This window comes from Pyxicephalus adspersus, chromosome 9, assembly GCF_032062135.1.
Source record: "Pyxicephalus adspersus chromosome 9, UCB_Pads_2.0, whole genome shotgun sequence".
Taxonomy (NCBI): Eukaryota; Metazoa; Chordata; class Amphibia; order Anura; family Pyxicephalidae; genus Pyxicephalus; species Pyxicephalus adspersus.
The window spans coordinates 3,162,052-3,180,530 of record NC_092866.1 but is presented as its reverse complement, the minus strand read 5'-3'; the positions used below and the strand labels follow the sequence as shown (position 1 = coordinate 3,180,530).

Here is an 18,479-nt window from a genome sequence, read left to right as displayed (position 1 = left end):
ATTAACTCACAGTGTGGATTTTATACAGTAACTGACACCACAATGCCTAATTATATGTTGAGACAAACATCTGTTCTTTAATAAAATATTGTACCTATTCCGACTTACATACAAATTCAACTTAAGAACAAACGTACAGTCCCTATCTCGTATGTAACCCGAGGACTACTGGTATTTACCCCTGTTCTAGACAATTATACCTCGGCTTTGGTATTTTACCACAAATGCTGAACAATTTGACCTGAATTCTGACTTTTTACCCTTTTTTCAGACAACTGTACCTCACCTTTAGGGTATATAACCAATTTATGATTATTTAACCCATTGTATAACAATTTTACCTCAGTTCTGGTTATTTACCCCACAGCTGAACAATTCGCCCCAATTTCTGGTTATTTTCTCCCTTGCTGAAGAATTGCACCTCAAATCTCTTTATTACTTACCTGTGAGGCATTCTAAAAAATAGTTACTTACCTCAGATCTGGACTTATTTACCTCAGTTCTGGTTACTTACCCCATTGTCACCCCAATTAATGGTAACTCACATTATTTCTGAAGAACTATACCTGTTTTTATTATTTTCCCATTACTGGACATCAGTTGTCTATATGTACCTCATTGATGACAATTTAACTTCACTATTTAGCACATTGTTTGAAAATGTTATCGCAAAAATGTGTTATTCAGTGCATTATTCGACAAAATCACCCCAACTTTGGTCATTTACCTCCATGGTGGCCGTGTTTACCTCACTTTGGGGTAATTTACGCCGGTGACAGAAATGTAGCACATTGCTGTACAATAGCCTCTTGGCTGACAGAATGGTTTCTATGGTGACACTTTCCCGCCTCTCACGAACAGCTTGGTTGGCAACACATTAAGTACATTTGCCAACCAGCTAAATTCTCGCGAGAAGACAGCGCAGCAACCGCGCTTCCCGGCATCCCTTGCGCAGGAAGATGAAGGCTTTGGCGGCCATGTTAGATTAGGCCCGCGTCCAGCTGAGCTGACAGGAAGGCAGAGAACTTTTATTCCGAGCAGATTTTCAATCCCTATCCATCCGGCCGGGGAGTCACCATGAGCGGGGGGACGCCGTACATCGGCAGCAAGATCAGCCTCATCTCTAAGGCGGAGATCAGATATGAAGGCATCTTGTACACAATCGACACCGAAAACTCTACTGTGGCCCTGGCCAAAGGTACTGAGGGGAGGAGGGGACACTACCGGCACTGTATGATCCTACTGGAAGGAGCACCGGGTCCGGAGCTCTGCTGGAGCCTTTTCCAGCCCTAAATAAAGGCCTGCAGGCCTTGTTGTGCTAGGCGGGGGACTGCTGGGACTTGTGGTTCTTCTTGCTGGGAATGAGAAGATTCTGTGAGGAAACCCAAATCTGAGCCCGGCCTTGTCCTACATTTCGTGTATCTGATGACCCCCATTAACTATGGAGAGGTTTGGGGTAATTTGTCACCCCACTATTTGCCCCCTGGGGTACATTGAGGGGGTCACGTTGGTGCTGGAAACAAACCAGCCCCTGGCATCTGAAACCTCCTTCCCATGTGTGACCCTATGGAGAGATTTTATTTCACTTCCTGTCCTGAATAGACAACAGGAAGTGAGTATCTCTCCAGTGTCCACATTGGATGATTCCCTCGGAGAGCAGGGCTGGTGTCACCAGGGCCCAGGGTGATCTTATTCTCCTCACCCCCAGAGGTTTCCATGGTGACCTGCAGGAAGTCTCTTCATAATCACCCCCACCCTGGCCCTGAAGGGCAGTCACCCCCTATGTTGAGGGGTAGATTCAGGTTTAGACCTGGTGGGGAAGGTAGCATCTCATTGGTTGATGTTGCCCCTACTTGTTTGGAACTTAGAAAGGGGAGGGGGGGCAGCTGATGTTGCCCATTTGAGACCTTGGTTGGAGTGATAGGTGTTCCCCTGTTGGTTGGAACGTTGAGGGGGGGGGGTGAGACATTGCCCCATTTTAGGATGTTGATCTTGGGGTGAGGTGGGGGGAGGGGGTGAATGTTGCCCTGTTGGTTTGGGCCTTGGGTCAGTGTTGCCCCATTTTAGAATCTGGATGTTGCTCTGGGGGTGAGGAGGCTTATTTCTTCCTTATTTAGGACCTGGGTGAGGACAGATGTTTGGCACCTGATAGGGGGTAGATGTCACTTTTTTGATTGGTCCATAGAATTGGGGTGGGGGGTGATTTTTGTATGTATTCATATCATGCTGTGAGTTCTGTTGGCGTGTCACATGACCAAGCAATGTTTTGGCAAGGTAACGTTCCTTTATCTTCAAGGATAATTGTTCTAATAAGTTTATTTTCTTTGTTTCAGTCCGTTCCTTTGGAACTGAGGATCGACCAACGGAGAGACCCGTACCTCCACGCGAGGAAGTGTTTGAATACATTATATTCCGGGGGAGCGATATCAAAGACCTCACTGTGTGTGAGCCCCCCAAACCTCAATGTTCCTTGCCTCAGGACCCGGCCATAGTCCAGGTATACTCACCGGAAAACTGTGCGGCCACACACCTGAGATAGGAGTTAGGTGCTGAGTACAGTTTGTCATTTGAGTGATGCCAGAAGTCTTAAACTTTCAAGTTTAACATAAAAAAATAATAATAATTTCCAGGACACTGTACTGTGTCCTCCCCGGTCTCTTTTACCTGGACGCACTGCCCAGCACTTTTGAGTAACCACTCCGTTGTTTTTGGTTGGTTACTGAAAAGTTGGGTCTCAATACAGGGCCACCACCAAGCTTCTGGGGAAGATCCTGCTCTACCTAAGACTCTGCTGCTGGTGTTTCTCACTGGCTAGCAAGAGCTGTCCTCCGCTTTGGTTTTGGCTGGTGCATTGCTTGATGGACGCAGAAGCTGAGCTGTGTGGATTTCTTTTTAATCTTGATGAATATGATTATCACAGAACGTCCTGGCTAAGTCTCCTGCAGAACTGGCATTGCCTCTGCACATGCCTTGTCTCTTTAAATTTAGTAACTATTCAGACCCTGCCCCAGTTCTCTATTTTTTTTTTTTTCTTGAAGCCATTATTCCACATTTGCTTTTTTAGTAGAGGGGTGAATGTTGCTTGATTCAGTACTGGTGCAACATATCTGATTCTAGGTATTCCACTAACCCAAATCCCTCCTCTATATTCCACTAACCCAAATATCTCCTCTACAATATTATGAATGCTGCAGTTAGACTCATCCATCCATCCTTCCTACCTACCCCATGCACAGCCTTCCTACCTACCTACCTACCCACCCCATACACAGCCTTCCTGATGGGAAAATTTTCCCCCAGCTGCTCTCTTTGCTCCTCCAATGACCTACTAATGACTTCCTCACTCATAACCTCATCACACGCACGGCTCCAAGACTTTTCTAGAGCTGCCCCGACTCCCTGGAATGGTCTTCCTCGTCTTAATCGGCTTGTTCCTACTTTCTGCTAATTTAAAAACCAACCCTTCAACCTTACCTGCCCTTCTTCTATCTTTTAATACCCTCACTACTTCCCACCATTCCATATCCCCCACCTATTGTGTGTTACTCCCCCCACTTCCTAGATTGTAAGCTCTTCGGGGCAGGGTCCTCTCCTGTGCCACTGTCTGTATCTGTCTGTCATTTGCAGATCTATTTAATGTACAGCGATGTGTAATATGTTGGTGCTATATAAATGCTGTTTAATAATGATAAAAATGGGCATGGATGGGAATCGTGCTGTCCAGTTGCCTCTAGTATGATGTAACTAACATGCTGGAGGCAACTGGAAAAGCCAGACTTTTATATCACTTCCAGCATAAACATAGGGGAATCCTTCTATTCTGTGATATCGAAGTCACTAGCCTCATCAGGGTTCTGGTTCTGTGGGTTGTAGCTGTGTTCTCTGCCCTCTTGGCTAAAGTTTTTACAATGGCCATGTAGAATTTTTAAACCTGCTGCCTTATCGACTTGTGAGACATAAATCAGGGAAGTCTTGAGTCTCTATTGTTTGATCAGCGCTCCCCTGACGTGTGTGAGGGCTTAAAAAGTTGTCAGTCTTTACTATGGATCCTACTATGGTCACACTGTGGGTCCCTTTTATGTAAAAAAAAAAAAAAAAAACCCCACTTACCTTGTTCTGTCGCTGTTTCCTGGCATCCTGCTGGTACCTGCAGGTCCTGGGGACTAGTCCTCCTCCGATCTCCAGCCACGAAGTGCAGAGACGAGACCTACGGGGTTTCTCGGCGACGTCAGTGCGGACGGGAGGGTCCTCAGGATATATATATATATTAAATATCAGTGAGTTATGCCTAAGAATTAGCCTGCAATGAAAAATACATTTCCATGCAAAAAATTTACTGCTTTTTGCATGGAAATTTTGAGGGAATTAGACCTCCATACCTGTGAAGGATTCTCCTGCCTTTAGGAGTTCCAATTGATAAGCAGCTGTAAGCACTTTCCAGAATTGTGTTTTCTCATTATTTCTCTTATTTGGCTTCCCCAGGCCACATGTCATTGATGAAAAATAGCTTAATAGAGAGCTAAACAGTACTGCTATTGACCTGTAGATCATTGAACTCTTGGATGTCCTGCACTAAACTTCAGCAAGGTGTCTTGTTTCTGACATTAGTCTCTGGTCATTACAGGTGCGTAGGGCCCCTAGGCTAAAGTTTAAACCATAGGTAGTATAACCTGGGAATGGCGATTCTAAAATTTCCTGCGAACGAGAGGCAGCTCATTAATGTGCATTTTATTCCACCTACAGCAGGTGAAAAATATTTTATTTGCCCGGGATCATCAACATAGAAAGTTTTTATTTACCTTAAAGTTTGCTAAAGTCACCACTGAAATGTGAATGTGTTGCTAAGATATAATATTTTTTATTTTGCACAAACACATCTTAATCATCATTGTTCCCTCTTTAGTCTTCACTAGGATCCTCAACGACCTCATCCTTTCAGACTGCAAGCTCCTATGCCCCGTTCAGCAGGATGCCAGCATACAGTCAGTTCAACTCCAACCCTCTGATTCCTCAGCAGTTCGGAGCTGTTGGTGTTGGTAAGTAAATATATGTAATGATATTGTAGCAGGTAAGAGTGCAAAAGATGAGGAAGGAAGTGGGCTTTGTGCTCAACAGGTGGACTGAGATGTATCATGACGCTTTTATAAGAGCAGAAGCTATTTTAAATGGGACCCTAATTCTAGCTGTATGGAATTGCTTGGCCTGGCTTGGAGTTTGCAGGTTCCCCGTGTTCGCGTGGGATTCCTCCCACATTCCAAAATGCAGTTAGGTTAATTGGCTTCCCCCAAGAAATTGACCTTGGACTGTACTAAAGACATATGACTATGGTAGGGACATTAGATTGTGAGCTCCTTTCGGGCACGGCTAGTGACATGACTATGGAATTTGTACAGCGCAGCATAATGTCGGCGCTATATAAGTACTGTGTAATAATATGTTGGCACTATAAAAATACTGGCTAATAATAATAGATGTTTGGAAGGTGTGCAGGCTGTGATTCCCTGCATCTAAAATAGCACCCTTTAGTTTTCAAACTTTTGGTGTGAGCTCTGTATCTAATGACCTTTTAGTTTTTCTCAGTTGTCTAGTTTGTGTGTCTTAAGCCTAAACTTGGTTTCATGTCCAAGTAAGTATTGATTGACAATCCCATCAGTTGTCCCCATTGGAAAATTTCCCTTCTGTTCCTGACACAGTGCATACTTAAAATTTTAGGTCTTTCCACCACGGGCAATGGTCAGAGGCTGAGACACCCCCCTCCCAATATTGTAGAACTGAAGGATGATTTGCGGATTGTTTATCCTAAATTCATGTAACTGTTACTGGGTAACTAGAGGCATTTAGTGAACGTTGTGGCTTTGTTCGTTTGGTGTAAGGTAAGTAGGAATGAGTTAGACACTCGGGTTTTAACTGCTTCAAGAGGAAGTGTAAATCTTTACAACTTCAAAGATCTCGAGTGGTTGGGTAAGGAGGTAGAGACTGTAATTTAGTTTTGAAATGCAATATAATGCTCTTTTGGGTAAGGGTGTTGTCCAATATTAAGTAAACCATGTTGACCAGAAGTTCAGATGTGAGGCTTTTCTTGTTTATGTGATAAAAAGAGAAACCTGTGACCCTGTCACTGGGGAAAGCAAAAGGAGTTCATGGGTTTATTACTAGAGGGATCCAAAGTGGGAGGATGGGCGTCTTGGTTGCCCTTTATTCATAGTGGGGATGGTCACCAGCAAGAGTAAGAAGCCTTTCCTTTCACTATATAGATGAAATTGTAGGGTAATGTATTTCATGCTTGGAACAGATTTCAGCAGGGGTAGTAGGTAGTCACTCAAAAGTGAATTTTAAATTTCTTTGGTACAAACAGATCTTTATGAAGACAAATTGGCTAAATCTTTCCAGAGGAGACAGACAAAAACATGACGGGGATTCCAATCTAAATATAATTTATATATAAAATGTTTGGAAGCTGCTGAGGTTTCATTAGTACTATTAGAGATGATGCATTTATATGCAGTGTTCTCTCCGGCCCCTTTTAGCTGCTTGCACCACCCGGCACTTTTCAATAACCACCCGGCTGTTTTTGGGTGGTTTCTCAAGAGTTGGGTCACAATACAGAGGCTCCCATCTACAATTCCAAAACTGATATGTGCCCCATATCCTATGTACAAGTATTGAGCTTTTTTATTACTAGGTGATCCTTGCATTTGCATTAGGACATTATTTTATGGCACATGCCTAGCACTAGTTTAGGTTGACTTTGCTCTTCTCTCTTACTAGCTGGAAGCACACTAACCTCATTTGGAACAGACACAGCCCCCAGTGCTTCTCTTGGCACATCCAGCACCGTGACCTCATCCTTTAACCAAGACACGCAGACACAGAAAACACAGTTATCGCAAGGTAAAGTGCCAAGCTTGTAGTATATTATAATTGGTATAAAAAGTTACTTTTTTATCCAAAAAGGTTGAGTTAGGTTAATTGGCTTCCCCCAAAATTGACCTAAGATATATGACTATGGTAGGGAGGTTAGATTGTAAGCCCCTTTGAGGGACAGCTAGTTGCATCACTATTGGCTTTGTACATCGCTGCATAATATGTCAGTGCTTTATATTTACTGTGTAATATTAATTAGATGGTAGCTGGTTTAATTCAAAATCCTCCTGAAACTGGGTATAGTGTTGTGTGGCAGCTTTTGCTCACATGTATGATATATCTTGCACCATCCATATAAATTATGCATGCATTCTTTAATAGCCTCCATTTGCATGTAGCCTGTAGTCTGGCTCAGTTTGGAATTGTAGATCAACTATGATCACTCTGCAGTGTCATCCATTTAACACATTTTTTTTTTCTGTAGTTGTCTCCAGTCCTCTGCTAGATCCATTACGAAAGAGTCCAACCCTTGAACAAGGGGTGCAGACTGCACCAGCCGTTCAGCCACCAGTGACAGCTCCAGTGGGCAGAAGAAGTCCAGTTGCTTCCAGATCTCTGCCAAGCACAAGCCACAAAACATTGGAAAGCCCAGAGCAAAGAAAAAGTGAGTGCTGACTTTCCTATATGTGTTCATACCCCTCATTAACCTCCCCAGCAAAAAGCCTGTGACTCTGGGTAAAAAAAAAACCTTGTTAAAGGAGTTAACCCTGAGCCACCCATGGGGTAGTAGAAAAAAGTAAAAAATAAACACTTACCTGGTCCCACCGGCGTCCTCCAGTGTCCTGCCTTCGTGTCCTTCCTTGATCTGTCCCCTGGCCGGTGCGCTGACGTTCCCCCGGGAATTCCCGAAGACCTCGGTGTACGCGGCCGTCGCTAGGGCCGCGTCAGGAATTGAACATGCAACACACTGAATTTAGGTCTAAAAGCATGATTATATTGTATATAAAGTATATTGTCTTTCATGAAAGTGTATTTTACAGTATAATAGTTTGAGTATAATAAAGTTTCAAAGAAAAATCATGCCAAAGTTTATTTTATTTGTTTTTTTTAATATTTAATTTATTATTTTGACATGATTTTGTGTTTAAAACTTTATTATATTTATACTATTATACTGTAAAATAAATTTTCATGAAAGACAATATACTGCTTTTAGACATAAATCCAGACAGAAATGAACTGAGGTTAATGGCATACAGCTTCCTAATGTTTTGTTTGCTTAGGCGATGCACAAAAGGCAGCAAGAGTTGAAGCAGATCTGCTCAGGAACGACAAGCAAGACCCCACCAAAAGGCAGGCCGGTAAGAATATGAATGTTCTTCAGACTTTGTTGTGTTGGGCCTAAACAAATAATCTAAATACAAAACATTTGCATTTTTTTCTTGAATCGCAGCATTATCTGCTTATATTTTTCATATCTGTGCAGTAACCTAGCATGAAAAAGATTTTTCTGTAACACAGACCAATCTTTGCTGCTCTTTTCTTGTAAAGGGTGACTGGTCTAGTATCTCCCCCTTCCTGTAGTTTTCTGCTGGCAGCCTACAGTAGTTGAGAGGATCCTTCTTGGCATTTCTGAGTTGGAACTGGAACCCCCCCCAACCCACTATAGGCATCAGCTCTGATTCTATTGGATGGCAGGATTATGGATGGAGCCTGTCTCGGAGAAATTGGGGTTGTAGTTAGTCTGTGTCTAAAGGAAGGGAGAAATTTACAGTGGATAAAAAAAAGCACACGCGGGCTGCTCTGGTGATCAGTTGGCTTTATTTTTTTTTTTTATTTGTGAGCAATATAAAACTGTTTATGTTGAATTCTTTAAACCTTTTTTCACAAAATGCTTCTTCCATTAAAGTAGCTGCAGCAGTAGGCCCCATCCAGCCTCGGAGAGGTGGTCGTGGTGGTGGTGGTGGTGGCGGCGGAGGTGGTGGTCACCGTGGTGGCCGAGGAAGATTTAACGTCAGGAGAGACGGGCCCATGAAATTTGAAAAGGACTTTGACTTTGAAAGCGCCAACGCACAATTCAACAAAGAAGAAATCGACAAGGAGTTCCACAACAAGTTAAAAATAAAAGGTAGACAAACAGTTTTTGTAAATTTATGTTTATACCTTGAAATCTAGTGTCTGTGTGTATATGTATGTATATATATATGTGTGTGTGTATATATGTATATATATATATATATATATATATATATATATATATATATATATATATATATATATATATGTTTCATAAAAAATATTATTTCAGACCACTCCCTTTAAAAAGTGTTTATCGGAATAAATTTGCATTTCAAGTATCTATTTAGACCTCTAAAACCCTGCTGGGTGCTGCTGTCTTTCGTTGTTGGGTCATCTGTCCCAGCAGACCCAGGGCGTTAGTTACTAAAGTGACACTTCATAGTATTCATCTTCACTCCTCCCCTGGTAGAGATATAAATGGTATTGAAGGTAGGAATGGAGGTTCTTGACCAGCACAAACAGTTATTAGACTCTCCTAGTAGAGTACTTTGCATGGAAGGAGATGGCTGTGTTTGAGAATCTTCTTTACTTGCACATTGCAAGTAAATCACAGATAAACAAATGTATGAACAGGAAAAGTGCTGAACATTTTCATTGCTTTAGCTTGAAATTTTTCATTTTTTCTTTAAATTTTGGCTGTATACAGTTTTTTATACCAAAGTTGTATGTGTATTTTTTTTCTTTAGATGACAAAGTGGAGAAGCCGGTGAATGGTGAGGACAAAGGAGATTCTGGTGTGGACATGCAAAACAGTGAAGCAAACACAGAGGAGGAAGAGGTGCCTTGTTACTATGATAAAACCAAATCTTTCTTCGACAACATCTCCTGCGACGATAACAGGTAAATGCCAAGCTTCGTCTACTTCTGCAGGGAGTGGAATCGCTGCCCTATAAAAGGAGTGTGATTTTTATAGATTTGGTCTGCATATGCGACCTATCCTACCCTTGGCAAATCCAGGGGATGTAGAAATTGCATTATATTACTGCATGTAGGAATGTTATATTGCGGGGAGGAGGCCACATGATGGGCAATACTAGGGAAAGGTTGCCACATGATAGGCTATAGAATGACTTTCTCAAGCAAATTTTCACTTGTCTGTTACTGAAGATAAAAAAGTAAATGTTAAATATGCCAAATTTTTTTCTCACCTCAGAGAGCGAAGACAAACGTGGGCAGAGGAGCGAAGACTTAACGCAGAGACATTTGGTATTCCCGTGCGCTCTAGAGGTCGTGGAGGTTTTAGAGGTCGAGGAGGAAACATGGGTTTCCGTGGTGGAAGAGGGCGTGGCGATAGAAGAGGTGGCGGCACAGGAGGTTTTGGGGCACCCAGAGGTTTTCGAGGAGGCTTCAGAGGAGGACGCGGGGGAAGAGAATTTACAGACTATGAATACAGGGTGAGTGTGTAGAGCAACTCGGGAAACCTTGAGTGACATAAAAATATGCACCAAGCAAGAACTGAATGTCTCAAATGCTATCAGCCAACGAGAGCACTACAAAAATGTTGTGGTGTTCAGTATGTATCAGTTTGTTGGACCTGCTTTTGGTGTTGGTTTCTCCTTTGCAACTATCACGCCCTCCACTTACCTGGGAAGGCTTTCCACAACGTTTACCCACCCCCCCCTTATCCTGCATCATATGCTCATGGCTGCCACAACAGGCTGCACTGATCTATCACAATACAAAGCCTACACCTTGCTACAGGGAAAATGGCTTATCCAACCTGCTTTTAAAGCTTGAGGTCACTTGTATTTGAAACTTCTTTGAATGGGCAAATTAGGTATTCCTCACAATTAACATTCTATGAACGGAAGCAAGGACAAGTCAGAGTTCCTACTGGAAACTTTTACTTTTTTAAGGAAGAAATTTCCTTCACCTTGTGGGTGCTTACCCTCCTGCACTTCCCCATTGCTCTGTTCCACATTTAGACAACTCCTCCTTAGTCTCATTATTGACAATTCTCTGGTCTGATAATTGGCTGCTATAGTCTTGAACACTACATCCTGTGGGGGTAGTGAGGTGCTTTCCCTAAACTGGTCATTTCCAAAGAACTTTGAAGTGGGGAGAGCGCAAGGAGAATCTGTCCTTACCCATCCAAATCTTATAACTGTACTTTTGTTTCCCAAAACTGAGTTCCTCAAGCCACATAGTCCTCCCAAGTTAGTGGAGGTAAAAATGAATTCCCTGTCTGTTAAGAACGAGACCTCACATCCACATTGATGGTATCTGAATTGTGCTACGGAGTCTTTTTGTATCCCAAATACAATCCTCAGACAAGCATGGTGCTGGTGAAAAAGTCAGTGAGAATACCACTTACCCAAAACTGCTTCTAATGATGTGACTTAAGCCACAGGGTAATCTGGGCTACAAGGTGTCCTTACTTCCTCCCTAACACAGCTTTCCTGCAATCTGGAAGCAGCTGCATGCAGGTATTAGTCAAGGTTAATCTGAGGGTTGCATTGAGATCTGTATGTGTATATAAACTGGTCCCAGATGTACATGAGAGATCAGTATGGGGATGGATTGATCTGAGATCTGCATGAAGGATCTGTATGTTAAGTGATTTGTTTTGGCCTTGAGGTAATTAATTAAGACCTTAAGGATGCTGTGAAGTAGAAGTATTACTTTCTTTATTTATTAACTCTATTTTTTTTTTTCTCTCTCTTCTTGCAGAAAGACAACAAAGTGGCCGCTTAGCTGCGGCTGAAGCTCTATTTTTACCATTTGCAGTCCCAGGAAGGTGTTATTCAGTCTTTTGTGAAGAATGGGGTTTAACTTGCTGTACATTTTTTGTCACCAGCACTGCGAGCGTGACTGCCTGACGGAACTTCTTCAGTGCCGTGGGGTCCTGCCAGAACCATTCCCCCCCTTTTTTCCTATCGTTCTTTGCGGCCCCTGCAACACTAAAGGACAGATGACCGATCGGCAGCTCTGAAACATAAAGACACAGGGCGACTTTGAAATATGTCGAGCGTTAAACATATTTGATATAGGAGACTGATTTTTTTGGTATGTATAGTTTAACAGAACACAAACGGTATGGGAGTTATTTTTTTTTCCTTTCCAACACTTTGTGTAGTCGCTGCGAGCATCTACCCAGAATGCCGTTGATACTGTGAGGTTTCATCATTTTTGAAGGGGTTTGTTGTGTTTTTGTAATTTTTTTTTTTTTTTTTTGTCTTTATCCGTATGATGGGCGCCTTGGAGCTCACTATCCTAGTCGGACCGTCGTAATAGCAGCACACGTCAGTTGTAAGGAAAAAATAAACCTTCGTACAGTTTCTTAAGGCAAATGACAGTTTTATATAGCTGTGAGATTGCATTATATTCCCACTGCCAAAGAAACAGAGCTTTGTATAGAGAGAACCGATACCTTTGTATTCAGCACATCTAATGGGGGTGTACAATTGATATTGTTACGGGCCAATTCTAGTTTTTTGTCTTTTCGCAATGCTTCCATTAGATGTACACTTTTTCTATAGGCGGAGATGCAATGCATATTTTGAAGTGTCATAATGTTCAACAAAAAACAAAATGTACCAGTCTCGGGTTTTGTCTGTAAATCGTGCACAGTTAGGACTTTGCTGGATTTTCTGGCCAGTCGCCCTCCTTTCCTGATTCAACCCAGCCAGGTGCAAAACTCTATTTACAAAATAGTAAAAAGTCTTTTGCATATTACATCCTTAATACAAGCAGAACAAAGTTATCCTTAAAATCATTTCAATTTATTTTTGTAGGTTGATAAGAACAAATCGCAAGCTGATAATACAAATATTATACTGAAAAGAATAATGACTATAGGATAAATGTGCACTATTGCAGTACAGACAGAATAAAATTCAACATGCAAAACATATGAATGGGGCCTAAACATTAAGACAACCAGCAGCTAATATACTTTTTTTTTTACTTTTTCTCCGGTCTCATTTGTGGCAGAGGAAGGTAAGGTCCATGATATCAAGAGGAGGTTTCTTTTTTGTTTTTTTTACACCATTGAAGTGTTAGGTGTTGAACCTTCATTTCCTTTTTCCTGTTTGGTTTATGTATTTAGGTCAAATTTGTATATTTTTCATGTATGCTTATGCCTGATTTTATCTGAATATTTCCATCCTGTATGGCAATGGTATATGGTTATCCTATTGCAGTGTCTTCCACAGCTGAGTGGGAAGAAGTTTTAACTCTTGAGTAACCACCTAATAAATGCCGGGTGATGCGCCCAGCTAAAAGGTGCTGGGGAGAACACTGCTATGGCAATATAATTGTACAGCCGTTCCCTTTCCAGGCAGCATGCATATATACATTTGTACTATTCGTTTCTGTGTTGTATCAATTCAGGGTTAGAACTTATGGAGAAACTTTGATGTCCCAGCTATATTACTTTGGTGAGCACATTAGTGGCTTTGCCATGCGTCAAAAAATGCCGTCTGTGGCTATCGGGCCATTGCTGATGAATTGGTGACATCACAGAATCCACAAACCGCTCAGCTTTTTTTCTTATGGTTGCCTGCTCTGTAAGTGGCCTAAGCAAAGCAATCAGGACAACTCCCGAGGACAAGAATCCTTTATTAGTTATCAACTTGCAGTTTGATTTTTCAGCTTTTTATAGAGCTGAGAGGAAGTTTACCTGGAAATAAGGTGCCGTTTGAGCAGCGTATGTTTTATAGAGCAAAGTTCCATCATTCGTTGGTGTCGGGCAAGACACAAACTTGCCAACACCCTTTTCATTATACTGTTTGGTGCCTTTTTTTTTTTTCTTTGCTCCCTCATAAGATTTTTTTGTGTATCAGTCCTAAAATAAAAGGGATCCAAAGATGTTAGCAGGATTTTAAATTTTCATTTGTCAGGGTATTTTGTATATTTTTCTTGTTCAAAAGATTGAAAAATAAAAGATTTGCTGATGCAAAATGAAGTACCTATGGTTGTAAAACACACTGCTTTAAACTGAATCCCATGGCTTGTGGTGGAATACTGCCGTTTCCGGACAGCGGTCCATAGGCCAGCAGTCGGCACTTCCGAAGTATAAAGCACTTAGCTGCTCAGACATTGTTCCCTTTAGAAAGGGGAATTCTCTAAATCCCATCAGAGTTAGGTTTTAAGGTCACTCAGTGTAGGGTTTTTTTTTTTTTGGTTGGTTGGGTTTGTTACTGAAAAGTGCTGAGCAGTTCGCCCACCTAGAAGTGGCCGGGGAGAACACTGAAGCTGGGGTTAAAGTTTATCTAAAGCCAAAATGTTTTTTTTCTTTAGCATAGTAATAAAGGATTTAAACATCATTTGGTTTTTATTGGAGGGATTCCTCCTAACTTGTCATTATAGGAAACCTAAAAAGGGGTTCTGCCCCCCCCCCAAGTGGACTTGGCATGATCCTTTTCTTTTAGCTAATCTCAGTTTTAGGTCAGTAACTTGCAAAAATGAAAAAAATTTGACTGAAGAGCTTGCCCTATTATGACAGGTTCCCTTTTTTTTTTTTTTCTCTTTACCCTCCATAATTGCCACAAAAGCCCTTCCATTGTGAGACTTCAGTAATATACCACTCTGGTGACACAACCTTCCCTCTTCACCAAAGAGACTGCAAAGAACATAAAAGACATAAATGTGTTAATAGCACTTTAGGGACAGCTGTACTTGAAAAACAACTTAACATGCAGTGAGATATTAAGGAATCTGATTCCTTCCGAATCCAACAAACGGGCTCCTGGTGTATGTATTGTCAGCCACATTTAGCCACAGACAACACGGCCTCTGATGCAATGTAATACCATGCACAGTTGTCAGCCATGGTTGGGTTGGGATAAAATGAGTACGTGTTTGTAAATATGATTCAGTTCCTTTTTACTCTGTGTGGTCACCTTGCTTGGTATTTATAAATTATTCCCCTGTGAATTGGCTCAGGATTTTCATTTATACCTACAATATATAATTTCCTATTGTGACAGCTGTGCACTTTCACAAGTGGCCACTAGGTGGCAGAACGAGTCATTGTTTTTAATAGGAACTGAAATATAAGGTTTGATCACTTCTTGGTGAATTTCAGATGAATTGACAGAGGAATCATTTATAAATGGAGCCTTGGGTGTACAAATAACAGGCCGGCGTGAGCTGGTGGTGGCTAAGTACTGCTGACAACCCCTAGACACAAAGAGCATGTTAAAAACTAAGGTTTGGCATGGCTTCTCTATATTTCTGGGTTCCTTTAAAGGCTAAATCTTTTTTTTTCTGACCGAATTTGGGGCATTGTTATGGAAGTAATATACTGAAATATAATTTACCTGCAGATGCCACCATAAAAAATTCTTTTACATTGTGAGGATGGGATGCAGTTGTTATAAAACAATCACTTTGGGGCTATTAATTAGAAAAGTGGATTTTGCCTTTAAACTCTGGCTTGGAAATGCAAAGTCTTAATAAAGTGTTCAATATATGAGAAGCCATGATGGGTGTTTTACCTGGAAGTGGTGATGTCGCTGACTCTTCCAGTGACCATCCTCCCGAATCTGCTGACGGGTGATCTATGGAAACTTTAAGCACAGTGCTAATTTAGAGCAGTGAGATTTTTAGTGCATTTGATTCTCCAGCACCGCTGTTATCTCGTCAGGGTGTTTCCAACAGGTTGCTGGTTTGCAGACACGATGGGCATATTTGGGACTAAAGGGGTGGGAGAGGGGATGATGGCCCAGCCGCCTGTTGGAAAGGAAGCTGTTACGTGCATAACTGCTGTGACACTTTGGTATTTCCTGACTTTTTTGGACAAATGATCAGGGTTGTGTCTATTTTTTTTTTCCCATTTTTGTACTTGTACAAAGAACAACATTGTAATTTTTTGAGTACCCTGCAAATGAAAAGGTTTTTATTCTAAGGCAGAATAAAAGTTCAATAAAAACAAAATCTTGGGGTTATGTGTTTTTTCTTTTCCATGTTTGAGCAAATTACAAAGACTAATTATGTGGCATTTGAAATATCTTTTATAGGTTTGAAATAAAGACGTGTAAGTAATAAGGAAGGTGACGGCCAGGTTTTTTGTTATGGGAAATTCCAAATGTATCATACAGTGTTTCACAAATGTGTCTACTGTTAGTTATAAATCCGACCCATAAATACTTCATGGGGTTCAGGACCACCTATACATAGTTTCCCTGTAACAGAACTAAGATAAGTGTTTTTTGCTGATGTGTTTTGCCAACTAGGCTTCCTCACGGGTATATTGAGATGAAAGGGTGTTTGGGAGAAAAGTCCCAAAATCTGCAAAAAATTGTAATAAATCTCTTGATCACCTTGATTTTGCCAGCCAGAGGTTTTTGTAACTTTTCCTACAAAACCTCAGGACTTTACTCCTAGTGTTCTAGACACCCTTCAGTCTCTATATACCCCTGAAGAAGCCTAGTTGGTGAAACGCGTCAGATAAAACGGGACTTCATTTATTTTCTTCTTATATAGGAAACTATAGGAGGAGGTCCTACACCCCATGAAGTCTCATTTTTATCTGATGCGTTTTGCCAACTAGGCTTCTTCAGGGGTATATAGAGACTGAAAGGTGCTCAGGACATTTTGGGAGGAAAGTCCTGAGGTTTTGTAGGCAAAGTTAGCTGGTGCCAAATATAACCTCTCGCTTTAACACTGCACATCAAATCTCTTCAGTACTCCCTTGCCATAATCAAGATTTCCAAGAGGTTTATTACTATTTTATGCAGTTTTGTACTGTACACCCCTGAAGAAGCCTAGTTGGAACGTGTTGGAAAAATGGTACGGTCTGTTTTCTTTGTTGTGATATAGGAAAACTGTATAGGAGGAGGTCTAACGTCTTATGAAGTATTGATGAAACGGACTTCTCCGATTACAAAAATCCCGGCTCTCATTTTTTCTTACCTAAATTTGATGCATTCAGCTACATTACAGTGTGGACAAGACTACTCAACAAGAGGAAGAGAGACTTCTGTCTGAATATGATAACACTCCTGTTCAGTTGCGATAATCCAGAGAAATATATCCAAGTGCATTCTGCCTGCTGATTGGCTGTTAGACCTCTGCATGGAGGCCACTGCTTCTATGTCGTGCAAGAGTTCCGTTTACATTGAATGTGATGTCCTGCAGCTCCATCACCGATTGTTGATTTGACCAATGAGCTTATCTGGTCAATCAGTTCTGTGTTCAAAGTTACAATTTTTTTTTTTTTTAATCAGCGCAGCAGACACATTCAGAGGTTTTATATTTTTATCTATTAACCTAAACCTGATTGGTCCTTCTGAACATTATTCTGATTTAGATGTGATAATCTTAAGGGCCTCCCTGCTAGCTGTAATAAAGTGTAAGCAATATATTTTATAAAAAATAAAACATTAATACATTTATGTTTTAATCTGACTATATTAAGGAGAGGACTTCCGGGGTTTAGAGGAAGTGACATAAATGATGCTGTGATTGGACTGACATCTCCCATCCCATCTTGGACATCTAGTGGCAAATTAAAGTACTGCAGGCGCCATCTAAGGGACCTCCCTGTGGGGTGGAACAAATTGCATGTAATATATAAAATCTAATATATCTGTCTCAAAAACAAAATGTTAATACAATCATATATTTTAATCTGACCATATTAAGGGGAGGGCTCCCTGTGCCTTGAGGAAAGAGGGTAAATGCAGCTGGCATTGGACTGAGGACATCTAGTGGCAGAATTAAATACTGCAGGTGACATCTCAGGGCCCTTCCTGCTGGGTGGAACAAAGTGCATGTAATATATATTTACCAGGTACCTGTCCTAAAAATTAAATGTTAATTTGATTCTGAGCATATTCAAGAGGAGTTTCTGGATTTAGAGAAAGTGGGATAAATGATGCTTTCATTGGACTGAGGACATCTAATGGCAGAATAAAGTAGTGCATGTGACATCTCAGGGCCCTTCCTGCTGGGTGGAACAAAGTGCATGTAATCCATATTAAAGAGGGAAAGTGGGAGGAATGATTCTGACATTGGCCTGAGGACATCTAGTGGCAGAATAAAGTACTGCCGGTGACATCTCAGGGCCCTCCCTGCTGGGTGGAACAAAGTGCATGCAATATTTTACATTACAACCTAATCCAAATGATGAGGACCTGTTACTGAGAAATGATGGAAGCTGCCATTGCTGAATGAGAATGCTGATTGAGCTTTTGGTTACACCTGAAGCAAGCATGCAAGATAACCGGGCCAATGAGCTGACCCCCCAAGCTGCATGAAGATGTAAAAGGATCAGAACACCAGCCGAGCTGTGTAATATACAACTTTGTTAGCAATGGCTGCTCACATCATCTTAGTGATAGCTTCCCTACCAGTCATACATGAAAGAGTTTACAATAGAAGGGGGAAACCCCGCTGTGTGGTCACCTTAGCAAATAATAGGTGAGCGGGTCACACTCTGGGACTTCTGTGTGCCAATAGGAAGGCTGCTTGTATTTCCATGGCAGTCCTGATGATGGCGCTGCAGGACCTGCATGGTCTGTTGGATGAATGTAAGGTGAATAGAAATTGAACAGCAGCAGAGTTTTAGACCAACTTCCCACTGTGGTTTT

At 41.4% G+C, this 18,479-nt stretch overlaps 1 protein-coding gene across 3 annotated transcripts; it reads left to right on the top strand.

Moving 5' to 3' along the window:
* The first annotated feature begins 942 nt into the window (after nt 1-942).
* On the top strand, nt 943-15,822 carry LSM14A (LSM14A mRNA processing body assembly factor). Of its 3 annotated transcripts, none has more exons than XM_072421841.1 (10): nt 943-1,198; nt 2,334-2,497; nt 4,904-5,036; nt 6,769-6,891; nt 7,349-7,528; nt 8,148-8,225; nt 8,777-8,992; nt 9,630-9,783; nt 10,097-10,337; nt 11,614-15,822. In XM_072421841.1, the coding sequence occupies exons 1-10, from the start codon at nt 1,078-1,080 to the stop codon at nt 11,635-11,637; spliced, it is 1,434 nt and encodes a 477-aa protein (XP_072277942.1). In that variant the 5' UTR covers nt 943-1,077; the 3' UTR covers nt 11,638-15,822. The 3 variants fall into 3 exon arrangements, with proteins under 3 accessions (XP_072277942.1, XP_072277941.1, XP_072277943.1); XM_072421840.1 differs by having other exon boundaries at nt 8,774-8,992; XM_072421842.1 differs by lacking the exon at nt 6,769-6,891 and having other exon boundaries at nt 8,774-8,992.
* The last annotated feature ends 2,657 nt before the right edge of the window (nt 15,823-18,479 follow it).

What these genes read in the sequence shown, in the direction of transcription:
- LSM14A (XM_072421840.1), top strand. Translation starts at nt 1,078, where the DNA reads ATGAGCGGGGGGACGCCGTACATCGGCAGCAAGATCAGCCTCATCTCT. An exon ending in GTTCGGAGCTGTTGGTGTTG is followed by an intron (nt 5,037 to 6,768) that starts GTAAGTAAATAT and finishes CTCTCTTACTAG; the next exon opens with CTGGAAGCACACTAACCTCA. An exon ending in GAAAACACAGTTATCGCAAG is followed by an intron (nt 6,892 to 7,348) that starts GTAAAGTGCCAA and finishes TTTTTTCTGTAG; the next exon opens with TTGTCTCCAGTCCTCTGCTA.